Source organism: Cyprinodon tularosa, unplaced genomic scaffold, assembly GCF_016077235.1.
Source record: "Cyprinodon tularosa strain WSP-4 unplaced genomic scaffold, ASM1607723v1 ctg424, whole genome shotgun sequence".
Taxonomy (NCBI): Eukaryota; Metazoa; Chordata; class Actinopteri; order Cyprinodontiformes; family Cyprinodontidae; genus Cyprinodon; species Cyprinodon tularosa.
This window is the reverse complement of record NW_024039146.1, coordinates 661,684-680,905: the sequence shown is the minus strand read 5'-3', so window position 1 is coordinate 680,905 and position 19,222 is coordinate 661,684. Positions and strand designations below refer to the sequence as shown.

The window sequence follows — 19,222 nt, the reverse complement described above, 5'->3', positions numbered from 1 at the left end:
TGGACGATGGGGCCGAAGGCTCATCAGGCTCCTCCAATCACATACGACGTCATTGTTATACGGAAGGACTCGCGAGAAGAGCTCGCGTCGCTCCATTCTGGAAGGTGGCGGTAATGCACCTATAAATTGTTTGCAATTGCAATTGTTTGTCTCCATAAGATTGAATTTGAGCAGGTGGACATTAGAGATAATAAATGCAACAACAAGTTTTTGAATCAATATTCTATAAATAATATGTACCCAGGAAGAACAAAAAGCACAGCTCTCTTACAAAATTTTAAGAAATCTATGATAGTCAAAATTAGGACAAATTATTTGAAATTCCCAATTCCTCCTAAATATAAAGAATTACAATTTAAAATAATAAATAACATATATCCTTCAAATGAGTTTTTAAGAGAGAGATTTAAGTTTAATGTTGAGAATTGTGGCTTTTGTACAACTCAATTGGAAACAACTAAACATCTTTTTTATGAATGTAAAGAAGTATTAAACTTATGGGATCAACTTCGAACCTTTCTGTCTTCTAAAACAATAAATTTAGATTTTATTTCCTGGCAAAACATTTAATTCGGTTTATCCATTAAAGAAAAAAAATTTGGAATTTTTAATTAATATTCTAATAATTGTAACAAAGTATTATATCCATAAATGTCGCTATGCAAAAAGCTCCCTCTCAATCTCTGCTCTCAAAAATGAACTTTCCCTTTTCAAAAGATGTCTGAGAAAGATGCAGAATTTAAATGCAATTAAATTGTTTGAGTTAATTGAAGAATTTCAGTTGGTAGTCCCCACTGATTAATTTACTTTAACTACTATTATTATTTTATTTATTTTTATTTATTTTATTTTATTTTATTTTATACTTTTTTCCAGCCTGTGCATTTAATTTTATTTTTCAAAAGCAGGAGTTGTGATATTTCTTCTTGTATTGAAATATTTGTTAATGACTTGTTATTTGAGATTGTTATTGTTTTCTTATATATTCAATAACAAAAAAAAAAAAAAAGTGGAAATCTAAAAAAAAAAATTAACCATTACAGCCAACTGATTCTGAGTAAAACTAATTTTTGAAGTAAATTATTTTGTGTATTTTTTTTTTTTTACATAACATTTGCATACACAGTAATCTAGCGTACTTTAATTAAATAAATCAATTCAAGCTAAAATGTAAGAGTCTATAATTAGGCTATACTGAGCCTGATCTATTTCTACCATCTATTTGGGGGATATTTATTGCCACACTTTGGGCCACTTAATACCAATTTAGCATGCTGACCTATGACCTTATGACCACAGTGTACCAATCTTCTGATGGCTACTTCCAACAGGATAATGCGCCATGGTATAAAGTGAATCATCTCAGAATCATTTCTTGAAACTTTTCCACTTAAGTAATTGTGAATTGAGCATATTGACAGACAACATTTTATTTTTTATCTTAAATGCAAATTTAAAAAAAAATAATTACTGCTCTCAATGTATTGCTCTGTCAGCTAAAGATCTGTTTTGGTCTCTATACTTTAATTAAATAAATCAATTCAAGCTAAAATGTGAGAGGCTATACTAAGCCTGATCTCTTTGTATCAGAGATTTTCTTCCTCAGAAAGATGTCACTTGGGGTAAAACCCCCCCTGCAACCCTGGTTTGCATTTGTATAGCTCACAGCATGTTCATTTACATGTTAAAGCCTCCCCTAGAATTCCATGGGGGGGAGGCATGGGGGGAACACTGCCTAAGAAATTCCACGTCAATTTCTGACAATTTACGGGAGTTTTCGTCGAAGCCTGCAAATTGCCGTAAACTGCCGCTAACCTGAAGTTCCACGACAATCTACAGTGCCGTATATTGACGAAAATCCCACTTTTCATGCAGTGTCACTTAAAAACATTCCAACAAATTTTTACCCACTGATCACAGCAAACATTGTTACAGGCAAGGAAAGGATAGGGTAGCACATGCGGTTTTGCTGCTTCTGCTGCTTGCAGTGTGAATGTAGCATAAGAACACCAACAAAATACAAATAAAACCATAATCAATGTTTTGGAGTTGCTATCATAAAACTTTGGTCTCATAGGAAAACATGGGGGAAGTTTAAAAAACAATCCACTAGACTTGGTTTCCAAGATTTTAAGACGTTTCGCTTCCCCTCCAGGAAGCTTTGTCAATTCAAATGTCTGGATCCGCAGTGAGTTTGAGGCTTTATATAGACAAGGCCTTGTATTGCTTGGAAACATGCAAATTGAAACCGGCGAGTGGGTTGTTTGGTTCCATTGTTAGCCTGTCCGACCCACTCGTTGGTTTCAATTTTGCATAGGCAATACAAGGCCTATTCTATATAAAGACTCAAACTCACTGCAGATCTAGACATTTGAATTGAGAAAGCTTCCTGGAGAGGTGGCAAAACGTCTTCAAATCTTGGAAACCAAGTCCAGTGGGTTGTTTTGAAACTTTTACGGAATGACTATGACCTGGATAACTGAGAATCTTCATCAGCATGGGGAAAGTTAAAAAGCTGTCTGTGATGAGGTGCCTAAACTGGCTTAGTAAAAGCAATTCATTTAGAAAGATGGGACACAAATCCAGCAAAGTATTTTGTGTTATATCGCTAAGGATAACCAGAATATTTGACCCAAGTCACACAGCTTAAAATGCAGTTCTTATTTTTTTCTTGAATTCAGAGCACAAAAGATTGTGATAAATCAAGCTAAAGTAAGACAAAAAAAATTGTAACCCGATGTTTTAACCTATTTTAGCCTGACAATTGTTTTTTTTTTATATATACATAGCATGTCTATATCTGATTTTTTTGTTTTTTCAGAAACCAGGAATGACCACAGCAGCCATGGAGCCTGTTGGAGTCTTGGTGGAAAGGAGCACCAATGCAACAGACTCTCCACTGAGCTCTCAAGAGGATACAGCTGCTACATTCACCATTGGCACCATCCTATCTATCATGTGCTTGGTTGGAGTCTCAGGGAACATCTACACCCTGGTGGTCATGTGTCATTCCATGAGAACTGCAGCGTCAATGTACATCTACATTATAAACTTAGCTTTGGCAGATCTGCTTTACCTTCTCACTATCCCCTTTGTGGTCTGCACACACTTCTTGAAGGGATGGTACTTTGGAGATGTAGGGTGTCGGATACTGATAAGCATGGATTTCCTGACCATGCATGCCAGCATCTTTACGCTGACTATCATGAGCACGGAGCGTTACTTTGCAGTGCTCAAACCACTGGACACGGTCAAGCGGTCTAAAAGTTACCGCAAGGCTATCGCACTGCTTGTCTGGGTAGCCTCACTGATCCTCACATTACCTATGATTGTGACCATTAAGCTTATGAAAGTGGGTACTAAGGCAATGTGCCAGCCCACTTTATCTGAACTTTCTTACAAGATTTACATCTCCTTTCTATTTTGCACAAGCATTGTTGCCCCAGGACTGATTATTGGGTACCTCTACATTCAGCTGGCACGGACTTACTGGATATCACAAACGGAAAGCTTCAAGCAGACCAAGAAACTACCTAATCAAAAGGTTAGTAACTTGCAAAAAAATCTGCATGTAATGCAAGAGTGATAAGGAATCCTTTGGAAATTTATTGTTTTAATGCAGGCTTTGGTTTAACAAGATTTTAATATCTTGCTGTAGCAATGTCATAAAATTCAAAGAGTAGAAGAATTGCAAACCTACCAAAAACTAATCAAAGATATACTTAGTTATCACAGCAGTATATTTATATGAATGTCAACAACAAAAAAACATTTGACTTTTTGTACATAAATCTTGTGCTTCTAAGGCTTTGTGAAGGCAAATCTGTGTTTTGCATGGTCCAATATTGTGTCACAAACCTAAAAAAATTATGTACCAGTTTTATGCATAAGCTGTATATACTTTTAATTTATAAAACCATTTTATTTTCTGGGAATGAGTTTATTTAAGAGCAACTATGCAAATTAGTTAATATCTAGAAAATGTACACTATATTATATTATTTTCCATGTGAATCCCAGATTGTTCATGCTTCTTTGATTTTTCTAAAAAGTGCTTTAAATCAGTGTCACCTGTCTTTATCCATGCTGAATTAGAGTCTGACGTTTTAAAAATGAGGCGGGGAAAAGCAGAATAAAGTGTTAGACATTAGCCAAGCCTTCTTGCTAAACCAGGTCCTGAAAAGAGTGTACCGTCTCCAAGCCCTTTCACCTCTAATTTCTCTTGCTGGAAGGGACTTTACTTAATAAAATTTTTCTCGCACCATTTCTTTCTCTCTCTCCAATGATCATCTCCAACTTCCGCGACTCGATGTGTCAATCAGACCCACTTTGACTGTAATGTCAGTTCCTGTCAGCTATGGGCACAGGAGCTCTCCTATCCTTTTGTTTCTGCGCATGTACTACTTTTAACGAAAGTCAAATTTTTGCTCCCCAGGGCGGAAATACATCACCAATCCAACAACGAACAAAACAGCTTTACTCATCATTAAAGATAAAATATTTATCTTGTACATCTAAAAAATATATTAATATATTTCAAAATATTTTGATTTTATAATGTAATTTTTATTTTTTATTTTATGTCTTAATCATCGTCATTGGGTGGGTGGGGCGGCCCCCTAGCACCCTCTATTGGCCAGTCTCCACTGACATGGGTAATGTGGAGTACTTAAAGCAAACTAATGTGATAAAATGGCCCAGTCAAAGCCTGAATGAAATCCTGCTTGCAAGACTTGATCTCTGCAGATAGTCTAAATTCAAATTGACCAAGTTTGTATTTTTTTAAAAAGAAAAAAATCTGTTTCTGTTTTATAAAGTGTGCCAAAACATATACCAAAGGAATGCTGAAGATGGGCCTTACACTCTATTTTTGTCAAGCCATAACCAGTCAAAGCTTTTATTTCCCATCACATTTGTGGGTTTTAAACAAATTACTCAATAAAATACAAAACTGCCCAGAGACACATTTTTTCTATATTCTATTTTCACTGGGATTCCACTGGAAGCAGTTTATCAATAATGCGTATTAAACTATTCCATGATAGGAAGCATTTTACCTTCATGGGCAAAACTATAGATTAACAGACGTATGAAGAGAAGATGCATTGTAATGCATTGTATGTCTATGATGATTCATATTTAGCTGCTTAACTTTTCTTTTATGTTCCTCAAGGTGCTGTACCTGATTTTTACCATTGTGCTCTTCTTCTGGGCGTGTTTCCTGCCTTTTTGGATCTGGCAGTTGCTTGACCAATTCTGTCCCTCGTTGTCCCTCTCCTCCAAAGTCAAACGAAACATCAACTACCTGACCACATGCCTCACGTTCTCCAACAGCTGCATCAACCCGTTCCTTTACACGCTGCTCACCAAAAACTATAAAGAGTACCTCAGGAAACACAAGAGGTCCTGGACTGCAGGAAGCTACTTTAATAGACGAAGTCGTTTTCAGCGATCGCCCCGAAGGTCGCCGTCTGCCAGCAGTCAGCAGTGCACCGAGAGCTTCATGCTTACACATACAGCTTCACTGCGAGCTCATAACAGCAGCTTGTAAGGTAGGGGGAGCTTTTTTTGGCCTGAATTTGAGAAAAGTGTGGATGTTTCCCTTTTTAACATTGATTTATTTTAACAATTAAACTTGTTAAACTGGCAGCAACGTGAAGGCTTTGGTCCTGCAGCTTGTTCTCTTTCTCTGTTTTCACATCCATGTGTACAAGGGACATTTATTTTTAGGATTCTGAAAACATTTATGTTTATATTGTTTCATTTTCTTTATATGCTGTCTAAACATGTCAGCAAGGTTTTGACAACAAGGATTATTTTATGTTAATTTGAAGTTCAATTTGATGGAAATTCATGTCAAGGGATATAATCCTAACTATCAAAATAAGACAAAAGCATTTGAAATCATTATATTACATATTTCAAATTGAGTTATAATTCATCTTAATTTATTCATTATTTTGTTAAACCAAAAAAAGTCTTCCATCTTCTGCTAATCATCAAAAATGTACCAAAATTAACTAAACCCTACGTGAGGAAAATTATTTCCAGTTTCATTTAGTCAAGATTTGAAATGTTAAACTCCACTTGACATATTAAGTCCTTTTTAAACCTGTAGAATTAAAACTAAATAAATAAATAAACAATTTTATGGTGAACCTGTTTTTGAGCAGGAAGGAGGCTAAAAGAATATGAAATTACAAATTTATCTGCAAAGGTCTACAGAGCAATTTCCATGGTAACATGGTAAGCTACCGCACATTTTAGCCAAAGCTGCCCTGGGCCCACTGACAAAATAAAAGGCTGTTGCACACAGCAAACACCTGACCCTCTGACCATCGATAACAGGCGATATCTGTGAAGTCTCTTATCCAAAGAAATTAAGACTGAAATTAACAGAAACGGGGGTGAATCTGAGAGCCTCTAATTGCAGGAGGAACTCCTGCACTGCTACCTGTATTGCTTTGACACCCTGGCACAATCTGCTGACAGCCATTATAGACATTGCACATCACATGAACCTGTAATCAACCTTCCTGAGTGGACAGCCTACCAAAACTTCTCCAAAATGGTAACACACTCAGGAGGTCACCAAACATGAAGAACAACATCTAAAGCAGTGTAGGCATCACCTCTGTTAGGCTCAGAGTTCATCATTCAACAAGAGGAAAGACACCGAGCAAACGCTGGTTTAGGGCCAACCTGTCACTGGCCAAGAGGAATTTGAAGGTGCATCTTATATTTCCACAATTCTTTGATTTTATTCAAGGCATTTAGGGATATATTTTCTAAACTAGTGAGGCAGAAGACTTGATATAGTATTTTGGAAACTGTGCTTCACATTATACGTGTTGTGAAACTAGTAAAGGATTTAAGAACGTCCAAAGATTGTTGATTGTTATGGTTTAATGGCCTCGGCCCTTGCAAGGCCATGATTGCTGCTTTCAAGTAGAAAATACTGAAGGGGGGGTGCATTTGCAACAGTACATTATTTTAATTGATAGCTAACTGTAATCCACACTAGCAAGTCCAGCTCCGATAGCAAAAATAAAAAACAAAATGAAATTATGCAGTGGCTTTGTGAAAGTCTAGAGTTAAATTTGACGAAACTGCTGTGCCTTGATCTGCAACAACATGTTGTAGATAAAAAGTGATGTGCAGGGTAAATGACAGGTTGCGGACAGTGTATCACATGACCAACCCCCCCCCCCCCCCCCAAAAAAAAAAAATGAAGTTAAGTCTACAAATTTACTTTGGTAGCTTTAGAAGTGTAAGGTAACATGTATACTACAGTTTCTCAAGAATTAGGGTTAAGAGTAAGGGATGTGTAAGTGGGAGATTTTGGATTCACAGCTCATGTAAACATTTTGCTACAGCATGACATGAACTCTGGGTGTCAGTTACTGATGAGAGGGTAATCCCCATCGCTTCAGTATCTGAAAGGCAGCGGACTTCACCAAGCTTCAATATGTGATGAGTTGGGAGCGAAACTGTACTGGTTTAAAAGGCTCAACATTAGTCACCATAAACACTTTGTGGCCATTAAAGGTGTCAGTATCACTTTAAGGTTTAGTGGGTATTACTTTTTTAACACAAGCTCAGGTTAGTTTATATCCACCGTTTTTTGTCCCCCCCCGATACATGATATCATAGTTTAAAATAGCATTTTTTGTATACAACTGCGTTATCTGTATCAGATCTTAACAATTGCTTGATGATCTGGGACATTTAGGATTTAAACAAAAAGGAAAACAATAAAAGGAAATAGTGGGCTTTTTTAAGGTGTGAAAAAACTTTTAGGCAACAAATGATCTCAAATTGAATGTCGGCTTCCACTAAGGTAAACACATTCCTTTTGATTTAGACAGATTTTATTTGTCATTTTGTTTTTTGTTTTTAACTGTAAAAACAAAATGAATTTTTGTTAGGAAACAATTTCATTTTAAAAGTGCAGCCTTGAAAAATAGTAAAAATGACTCTAAATTTACAGTTCTAACGTTTCTTTTTTCTTTTGTGGTTGTCATGATGAGTTCTCAAATGGAGACCCAGTTATGCAGAACACCACAAGGCGGACACGAGGATAAAAGTTCTACAGTTTATTAAGCACAACACAATATGAACTGGGATCTGGTTCGGGCCTGGGTCCTGGTTTCACTGGAGTCTGCGTGAGAGACAGAGCTGTTATGAACTGCTGGCAGGGTTTGGTTTTCAAGTGAGCTCTGATAGTACCTTGAGGGTTCTTGAGTAATTCTCCTTGGGGGAGTTTCTGTTGGTTCTGGAGAAGAGTTATCAGCAGAGTCCTTAGCTGCTTCAGCGTCTCACGTCTAGCTTGGTCAGACCTTGGTTTGGTTTTTCCAGCTCTAGTCCTGAGCTGCTTGGGGTTTCTCAGAAAGTCTTCAGGGTTTGGCTCAGAGGGTCGGCTCGGCAGGTTAGCTCTCCTAGAGCTTCCACAGAGGAGACTCGGGTTTCCTGGGAACACAGAGAGAGAAGTTAGAATCCAATCTGGATTCAAGGTCATGGAGATTCACAAGGAGCAAGGCTTTAGCGCTGACCAACTGGAACAACACTGCGGCGTTGAGGTAAGGTCTGAAGACAGCTTATGTAGTGGATCCTCTGATGGTCTTGATGAGCTGCACCTGTGCAGGAGGCTCCCTCAGAGGATCCACAGAGGGCTCGAGGAAACAGGTTTGATCTGGGAAACATGGAAAGTGGGATGGATACGGAGGGAGTGAGGAAGCTGCAGACGAACAGAGGAGGGGTTGATGATACGAGAAACCTTGAAAGGCCCAATGAATCTCGGGGAGAGTTTTCGAGACATCCCCTTAAGGGGCAACGGTTTTAATGTAAATGGGATTCTCTTCAACCATTTTTTTTGGTATGGATTTTCCAAAGCACCATGCACACATGAATCTCTATGAATTTCCTTTTTATGTTTACTTCATGCAAACATGGCATTTATATGTGCTTCAGATTTCTCACAACTCTTAAAAACCCATCTTTATGCATTGCATTTTTCTGGTTTGAGTACCCTTCATGCGGCGTGAAAAGTTTTAGAAGCATTTGACAAGGAAAGTGTCTACAGGCAAAACAGAAGACGTCCCAATTCTGTGAATTTCAGACCTGCTTCGATGTGACTACCATCTCTTGTTAAAGGCCCTCACTGTTCATGGAATTACCTTCAAGTGTGGATGTTTAGCTCAGTCAGTGAATGCTGAGATATATCTAGGGAGGGAGGAGTCAACTAATATAAATGTTTTGTGCTGAGTATTAAATGCTCTGGATAATTTCATTAGATGGGAGTGAAATACTTTGTCTATGTAGTAGGCCTATATGATATTAAGGGAGAAGATGTCGCCTTGACTTGGTACCAAATTCTTTTAATTTGTGTCTTTTTAAGAATGTCTGTGTACACTGAGCAGATCTTCAAAGAAAATGCAAAGTTATTTGCGTTTTCAGCCTAGCTTTTTTTTATGTTTGTGCATTCATCAATATGCAGATCATAACATTGAACAAACTGATCAATATCATTTGTGGAAGATCTGCAAACGTAGAATTTACCATGTGTTAAGTATTTTTGTAAACCGCACACTTAATTGTAGTTACAGGTGTTGCATTTTTTTAGGACTTCTATTCAGGTACAAACTGACAAAGACAAACATCAGCAGTCACTTTAGCCACAGAAGAGGCACTGGTACAAAGCCAGAGCATACAGAAAGATTCTGCACACATGTAAATGTATTTAAACTGATAAAAATAATGATGGTAGAAAAATATTTGCAAACGAAAAGGGTCAATACAGGCAGGCACAATTTAATGCAGTGGGACGAAAGACAACCTTTAACAGTACGGTGTCTATTTGTGGGTGTGATTTGCTCTTCAAGGCATCCATAATGTCTCTCCTTGTTTTTGAAAAATAAATGTTAACCCTAAAATGATCTTGTCTTGTCAAAATGTCTTTTTAACTTGCTGCTTTCCCCTAATGCAAATGCCATTCATTTAGCCAGTGTCATGATGGGTGTCACAGAGAGTAAGCCCAAGATGCAGAACACACACGGGAGAACTGGGTAAAACGTCCAAAAGAGTTTATTTTAGAACTCAAGCACATGAAATAATGAAACGGTTCAGGCAGGTGACTGGTTCACTGGGGTCTGTACGGGGAACGGGGGATGGCTGGTAGCTGAGTTCATGTGAAGCTAGCATTTAGCTTCAGGCTTAGCCTGGCAGTCCTGGGTTTGAGCTTCCAGCTCTTAGCAGGGAACAACAGGGGAAAATCCACGTGGGAACCTCTAGGGAAACTCCACACAGAAGTCATCAGGCTTCATCCACGTAGGAATCTTCGGGTTGGCTCACCAGGGCAGATTAGCTGGTTACACTCTCCTAGAGCTTCTGGCTTGAGACTGGTTTCTTGTGATGCAGCTCTCCCAGAGCTGCAGGCCAGAGACAAGTTGCCAGAGAGACTGCTCTTCCAGAGCTTCACGAGGAGACAGGAGGTTAAGCTAATCCAGAGCTTCACGAGGAGACAGGAGGTTAAGCTCATCCAGAGCTTCACGAAGAGACAGGAGGTTAAGCTCATCCAGAGCTTCACGAGGAGACAGGATTCCTGTGAGGCAGAAACAAGGAAGAGTTAGAATCTGGTCTCAACCAAGACTCAGTCTATAGCAGAAGGTTCAGGAAGCTAACCAACTAAGATCAACACTGCGGCGAGGGATCAAGGTCTGAAGTCAGCTTATATACTGTGGTCCTCCTGATTAGTAGATCAGCCACAGGTGTGTGGGAGGTTCAGCTCAGGAGGACCCACGGCGCACTCTGCTGGAGGCAGAGGGTAATCTCCAGAACCTTGACAGTAGCTACGTTTACATGCGCAAAATTTCCCCGATCCGATCCAAACCTTGGTTGATCGGAAATTCAAAATCTCCGTTTACATGGACACTAAATGAAATGATCCGATCATGACGTGTGTATACATGTACCAAGCGTTGGATCAGATTAAATCTTTTAAGCATGCGCAGAACTTCCTGCCAAACTTGGCAGTTCTGTCTGCGTCTGGTTTTTGGGAGGCCTGACAAACGATGCGCTCGGAGCGAGCGGAAAGAAAAAAGGAGAGAGGAGGAAAAAAGCGCTTGGCAGCGAAATGTACGAGAGAAAATGTAGAGAATGAGCGATTGAACCGGCGTGGGAGAGCGAGTGGGCTGTGGAGAGAGAAAAGAGGAAGAGGAGGAGGATAAATTCTTGCTTCCTGCAGCTTTAAATGAACTTGAGTGTATAAGTCGGCGTTCCTAGACTCCCCCCGCCATGTTGTTCACAGCGAGAGCGACTGGTGGTTTCCTGTTGTTGACAAGGCGGAAAAACGTCACGCTGACGTCGCACACATGCGCAGTGAAGATTATTTTACTCTTAAGATCCGAATGGGTGTTTACATGGACGCCAATCGGAATGGCGATCGGCAAAAACCACCTCTCTCATTCGGAATTAAATTTAGATCCGATCGGACCGAATCGGATTAGAATCTTCAGTCTGACATGTTTACATGAAACATTTTTGATCTGATCAGGCCTTCAATCCGATTAGTTGTGTCCATGTAAACGTAGCTAGTGACTCCAGCCCTAAGGGAAAGACAAAGAGAGCAGAAGAGGATCCTCGGCGCCCTCTGGTGGGCAAGCCTGAGGATCCCAACAGCCAGTAGATGTTTCCTTGGACAAAAATCGACTTTTTCTTAGTTTTACTGAAAAAACAGCATATAATAATTATAACTGGGGAGGAGGAAAGACCCTCATGCTTCAGTAACTGCAGCTGATCTGATAGACTGTTTTGTTTAGTTAAAAGCGCAATATCATTGCAGCAGAAAGAGAAATATGGTCTTAAATCTTGATCTGTGTTCAAACCCATTGCCGATAACCTCCATTCGAATTTGACAGGCTGTTCTATCAGTAATTTGAGGTTGTCAGGCTGTTTGCAGTTGATTTTGCCTGAGGGGCTCTTGCCTCAAGCAAGTTCAGCAGCTACAGCTCTCCAGCTTCTCATTGACACTTTGGGAGCTCCCTCCTACTGACAAAATACAACTTCTTCCTATTACAACCCAACAATTAAAATTAATGAAGCCACCAAGTATAACTCATAGATATTTCTATTTAAAACAAGCTACATATCCTCTTTTTTGTACAGTTGCTGTCAAAGTCAATCAATGACACTGACTTACCATAGCCTACTACACCAAGAGGTACTTTAGAGGGAGACCTGCTGGTGATCCTGTCCTACCGCAGGGTTCTTAAATTTCATTACTCATGATCTGGTGTTTTGCACATTTTAGATGTGTCCCTGCTTCTACCCAACTTAGTAATATGATCGAATTACATCCTGAGTTTGCGTAATTTCTGGTCATACTGTTTATCTGATAATTGGACTCAGCGTTGTGGAGGAGATGCATCCAAAAGGTACACTTAACTTTAAGATCATACTCTTTGATTTATCCACTGCCTGACACATATGCATGAACAACTTTAAAGAGACGGAGAAAGGGTTTAAGGATTTTCTCACAGGATTTGGGACAAAATGATTCAAGTACTGGCTAATCACAGGAGCTCTGAAAGAAGACTCAAAGGTTCAGTAAATTGTTTTGAATTACTGAACCTGTACTGAAGTACTGGAACAAGATAGGCTTACCTAATGGTAAGGTATTTTTTCCCAAAAAGTCATAATCAAACTTTATAAGGCCTTTTTCAACTTGTCCACTGCCTAAACTGCTAACCTATTGTTATCAAACAACATAAAGGTCCTGGAGGATGAAGTGAATGTTGATATTTGATAGTAAATTATTCTGGGTCTGACTAAATTGCATTTAAAGGGCCAAAAAATAAGTAACGCCTTAAAAAGATAAAAAAAACAACAACCATATGTTCAATTCAGTTTATTTATATAGCGCCAAATTCACAACACATGTCATCTTAAGGCACTTTACAGTTCAACCAGATCATACAGTCAAATTGATACAAAGTTTTCTATCTAAGGAAAACCAGTTGATTGCATCGACTCATTGACTCAAATACAATCCCTCACACTAAGCATGCTTGTAGCGACAGTGGAGAGGAAAAACTCCCTTTTAACAGGAAGAAACCTCCAGCATTGTTTACGTTCACAATGTCTTACTGTATCTGTGACATCGGAAATAAACATTATAAACTGTAACTATGGATGGATTGTTTTTTTTACTTTTACGATTTTCTTCATAACCAGGATTTTTCTGATGTAAATCCTTGTACAAAATCCTTGTACAAAATCAGCTGGTGTTAACTTTTTTTGTGTGTGCATTCATAAATTATATTCTAATGACCAAACTGCGTAGATCAGTTGGTGAAGGATATACGGTATGAATAAGGTATTAACAACCAAAAAAAATATTTATGAAACACAACTATTTGCAGGCTGTATTTATCCCCATTGAAAATCATGTGAAAACTTGCATACATTTTTTGGTCATAGAAAAGGCATTGGTATAATGACAAACAAAAGAGAGATAGTGTTTACACATGAACATATTGCGAATATCAAGAAATAATATGAGAACAATAGTACTAGGGTAAAAGACATCTGCAGGCTTGCAGAAATGAATGCAGTGGGAAGTAACTCAATCTGCATTGATGGCAAAGAAAAGAACCATAACAAAGTCTGTAGGGAGATCTGTAGCAGTCCTGTTTTTTTAATAAGAATTATCATTATTGACTCCATCATTATTAACTCCAACTTCAGAGCTTAGAACTTTTTTTTCATTACATCCGCTCTCACCCAGCCAGAATTGCACACAATTTGTCTGTTTTAAAAGGGGGCACTGAACTTTGTTGCTATTTTTTGCCCTCACAAACTTTGGAAATCACCTGCAAAACACTCAGTTATTGCAAAAGCCTTTTCTTTCTTAAGCTCATGCAATTTAGAGCTCCTTATTTGGATTATTCAAAAGACGAGGCACTCTGTGTTTCTTGGGCTATGTTATATCAAACCGCTTATAAGAAACAGCTGTACTTATACTGATACAAACTTCCACACCTGTACTCTGTTTACTAATTAAATGGTCTTTTATTGTGGGTATTTGTATAAACAGGGCGTTAAAGGTCAGAGAACCATGTATTGTCTTCTTCATGATAGCATAGTGAATAGCACTAGTGCCTTACACCAAGATTTGTCCCAGGTTTGAAAGTTAATGTTTCTTCTTGGAGTTGAAATGTTCTGGCCATGCATGTTTTAGTCTAAGCTGGAAATTCTGGCTTCTTCCAACATTTATGCGCTGCTTTATAAGGGTCTTTCAAAAATGAATATCCATAAGCTTGTGGTCATAAAAAGGTGAACTAGTTAAGAAGATATGGGTATTTGTGCAAGTTGCTCTAAGGAATGGAGATTGTTTTAAGGGTTTCCTTCTTAAATGTTACATGCCTATTTGGCTTTATGTCCTTGAACAGTCCCAAACCTCTACAGGCAAACTGAAGGAACAGGATGATAAATGTGTGATGAGCACAGATACGCTGATAGGGTGAGGTTGTGTCATACACTAGAATAGCAGTGACCCTCTCACTTCATTATAAGTTACATAAAGGCACAAATGGAGGGCAGTGATAGAATGGATGTAATTTCTCATTGAAAATGTTAGGAATGCCACCAAGTAAAATTTTATTTCACTTTTTCTTTTTAGTTGCATTAAATGGTTCTGATCCTGGGGTGCAGTTTGTGTTTATTGTTCCCTGGTTCTCAACAAACACATGGTTGTAAATACCTATCCACTGACCCAAGACAAGACTGTCTGCACACAAAATGGCATTGGACCAGAGGGCAATTATCATCTTACACAAACACCAACGCATTTAAAAAAAAAACACCTCATGCTCCTTTGCTTGTTCTTGCACAGTGTACAGGAGCATCTCCTAATCTCTCACCTCCTACAGCTTCCTTTTGGGATTCTCAATTGATCTCAGTGGAAATTGTTTCCAGTGCAGCATGTGTAAAATGCATTTTGCATTTTAGCAGCTTAGAGTGTTCCATTTGCTTTTCTGGTCTCAAAATAGAAATTGCCTGTTGGACCGTGACGATGCTCAACACTGCAGATGCAGCCAATGTGACTTATCACACCTAACCACTCCAGCAAATGTAAGGTGCCATAGAAGGCATGTTATTTTTTTCCAAATTTAGCTTTTCCCATTTTTTCTTTTATTAAATATGATTTTATTTCCCCCCCAAGGTATTTACATGCAATAACCCCTCTAAATTACAATGTAAAAACTGCAATGGAATGGTTTGTATGACAACCACCAGAAGGATCTTTCTTTGTTTAAAATCAATTTAAATACAACTTTTGCTTTCCTGAAGCTAATTAATGAAAGCATTTTATTATAAAATGACAGTGCATTTTGTGTCTAGTTTGATCTGTTATTCTAATGATAAACAAAGCTTTATGCAAGACCTTCTATCCAAGCATACATATTGTCACAATTTTGGTTCTGTTTAAGTTTTCTTTTTGAGTTTTCAGTTTCACTTTGATCCCTATCAATTCCTAAATAATTTAATTCCAAATTTTGTGGCATTTTCTGGACGTATTTCTTTGCTCTCTGTTGCCTCTTGTGGTCTCCTTCTCCTGAGCTCCTTTCTAGACTCCTCTGTCCACACCTGCTCCCAATTGGCTGATTAGCCTGGTCTTTGTTTCTCTCTCCCATATATACACCTCCTGCTCAGTCATCGTTGCTGGTTTGTCATAATTTCTTTGCACCCTTGTTGTGAGTATTGCTGGTTTTCAGTATTTTGGGATTTTGTGGATTTATGTTTTTGGATTTTTGCTTCTGTTGCCCTTTTTGGTTAATTCAATCTTGCAAGAAACCACCTCAGCTTCAGTCTCTGCATATAGGTCCTGTCAAACCTCCACCCCACTGACACATATTACATGTAACAGAATAATAGTTAATTTTCAATAGATATGACCTCATTATAAAGAGGTAGAAAATAAATCACATATAGTCTTTGGGGACTTATTGTATATGTACTTGTGGGGAGCAATGACTGGTCCCCATGAGAAGAAGTTGGAGTGGGAATTAGGTTGATGACTAAGGGGTGAACTGAGTTTAGGTTAGGTTTAAGTATATATTAGTAATAGTTGGGGTTACAGTTTGGCCATAGAAGTGAAAATAAAATGGATGGAAGTCAATGGCAAGTCCCCACAAGGATAGTGTGACACAACAAGTGTTTGTTTGTGTGTCTGTATGATTTTAAAGGTAATTTAATGTTGGTGTTATGTTGTTCAAACAAGGAAAATAATTATATTGAACAGTTTAGTTAATGGCATGTGGAGATGAAGCAAAGCAGAAGCTGATTCAGAACATCAATGAAAACATTTTATGCCAAAGTTGCAAGATACTGCATCTGGGCAGCTATATTAAATTCGATGTGTTTTCCACATCTGCATCATTCAGTTTTGCCCTTGAAGGCAACATGTACTATAGATGTTCCTAGTAGAGAAACGTACCTGTATTGGCTTGATGTCCTTGATATGTCAATTGCTCAGCTCTGGACTCTGAAGTTTTACTGTAAAGGGTCTGAATTCATACATGATTTAGAGATTCCTCTGAATCTATTGCATTTAGGTGTAATAGCCGTCCTTTAGTCATGCATGGTTAGACCTGATATTGTCAACCTTCAGCAAGCCTTTATTTCCAGTAAGGTAATTTGAAATTATCTTATTTTTTTTTTTTTAGAATGAGCTGAATGCATTATTTACACATGTCCTTAGACAATATGCTCCCTATTCCCTTTATTTCCCACACCGCAGATTGGTAAGAGGAAAGGGAAAGGATGAGAACTGCCAATGGTAGTTAGTCAAAACTCTATGTTCTTATAATGTTGCGTGTTTGCTGAGGGATTCACACTCTGCAGGAGCTGATCTGGTGCAGCACATTGCAGTCATGTAGTGGCCATGAAGAGCAAAAGCAATCAATAGGACATCTCAATGTTTGCTTACAGCACAGAATTAATGCATAATGTATCTCTGCAGCTTTCTCTTTATGTTTGAGACGTTATCTGTGAGGGCAATGGATGAGTACTCTAGTCTTGGCTACAATGAAGAGGTTTATGGTGCCTTACAAAAGTTTTTTTTTTTTCGCTTGAACTTTAAAAAAAATGTTACTGCAAAAATCCGGTTTGTTGTATTGGGAGTTTTACACGATAATGGTGCAACACAGAGTGCTAAGCAGAAAGTAAACAATACATGATTTTATTTCATATTTTTTCCTTATTTTTGTGGCAAACATCTATTTACCTTTCTTTAATTGGATGCTAAAATAATAAAAGTCACAGTTGTCTGTCAGTGTACATCAGTATCTATCCAGTTCCTGTGTGAAAGCCTCAGATATTGATTCGAAAATATTAGTCACGAGGTAGCATCATATCGACCAAGGAATACAGCAGACAGGCTTTTACATTTAATAGAGCTTTACTTCAAAGTTTTGAATTTATTGCTTGGCTGCAAATTTGCCATGCATTGTGAGTGATAGATAAAAGCAGCTAAGAAACACAGTTAAGGACACAGCAAACAGTAGAGGATGCTTGCATTATGGCCATCATTCAAAATATCATGTGTAGCAGGAAGGTGTCATTTCCACAGTAAACATAGTGGCCGTCTCTCAATTCACAAGAAAACAATTATTGACTCGTGTCCTCGCCAAGTATGTTCTTGAGAAGAACACAGGAAAGTGTGGACTCAGGGAGATTGGGAGCACGCAGCATAAATATGGGTCAATTGGAACAGAAGCGTTCTCGTAACGTCCCCACACATGGTTTGTCTGGAGCTGCATTTCACCTCCAGTTATTAATAGTCTCCAGATAATAATAAATTCTGACTTTTTTCATTTATTTGGGTAATAATAATTAGCAAAGTCAGATAAACGCAAATAAAATGAACATTTTGTCAAATAAAACAAAAAACTCACCATCACAGCCAGAGGTCCTTCGCACACGGCTATGGCGAGAGAGGGCTGCTGCAGACGGGCTAAGATCAGCCCTGGCTGCCGTTACCCTAGAAGGTCCTCTGGTTGCCGCGGTCCTCTCAACTTCGGAAATTATTTTTGTAATTACACATGAAATCGGTAAATGGGCCATATAGTGATGCTTGAAAGTATAATGTTCTCGACTCAGATGATATTAAAACATATTTTTATTGAACAACAGCAACAGAAAAGAGAACTTTTAACTTAATACTCTGAGCTCTGTGAATGCTGCATTGGCAGCTGCTGCTGCAGTGCATGCTGGGACAGTTGTCAATCTCAAGAATGGATAAAGTCTGCTCCGTCATGTTGAGCCTGGTTCTACCAGAGGTTTCTTCTCAACTGGGAGTTTTTCCTCTCCACTGTCACTTCATGCTTGCTCATCAGGGACAGGTTCTCTCAACCTGTGTTATCCAACTGGACTTCCATCTTCCAGGTCCCTGAGTGAAGCTCTAGTATCAGCTCAGTCAGTCCACTGGATCTCCCCATAAAGCTCAGCAGACCGTCTCGCTAACCAGCAGTCTACAGACGGACCAGCTTCATCTATCTCCACTCCACCACCAGTTTCAGTTCTGGGGGGAAACAGCCCTGTTCTTCACTCCTGTTCATTCATATCTGTCAAAATGCAGTGCTATGTTCCCTGCCGAGGTCTGAGCGCCAAAGACCAAATAATTATATTAATACATTTCTTCTAATTGTCTTTTCTCTTCATGTCAGTTTTTCAGATTGAAGTGTATTTAGGGAAGATGTGATCATTTCTGCAGTGAACACTTTTGGGTTTTAACATTCTTTGGCGGAATCTCATCTCTTTGCTGATATGCTTTCTCAAAGTAAAAGAGTTGCTTCTTGTGAACAGTTTGCTGAGGCGATGTTAACAATAAAGAAGAAAAGGAAAGTGTCATGCAACATGACCTCTCAACCTTCACCTCTAACCTACTTATCTTATTTCGGACTTCTGTTTAAGTTTGATCTAAAAGGTAAGGGAGAGTTTTCAGTTCAACTGCACTGTTTTTTCCTCCAGCTAATTGTGTAGTTGTCATGGAAACACTCACAGTTTATCATCTCTCTTGTGCCACCTTTATACACCTTTGCTCTCTATGTGTGCAACATTCAGCAAATGTTTTTATAAGCCTCAGTCTTTCATCATTCATTTTTCATGACCACAAACTTCAATGTTTTTTTGAGAATTTGAAATGAACATTAGGTAAAAGAAT

At 38.5% G+C, this 19,222-nt stretch overlaps 1 protein-coding gene across 1 annotated transcript in view; it reads left to right on the top strand.

Moving 5' to 3' along the window:
- The window catches only part of LOC119792585 (urotensin-2 receptor), a 102,520-nt gene that overhangs the window by 8,423 nt on the left and 74,875 nt on the right, over positions 1–19,222 (top strand). Inside the window, exons 2-3 of the mRNA XM_038299291.1 lie at positions 2,822–3,544; positions 5,174–5,552. Coding sequence (XP_038155219.1) covers positions 2,831–3,544; positions 5,174–5,551 — 1,092 coding nt within the window. The 5' untranslated portion in view covers positions 2,822–2,830 and the 3' untranslated portion in view covers position 5,552. The remainder of the gene's footprint in view (positions 1–2,821; positions 3,545–5,173; positions 5,553–19,222) is intronic.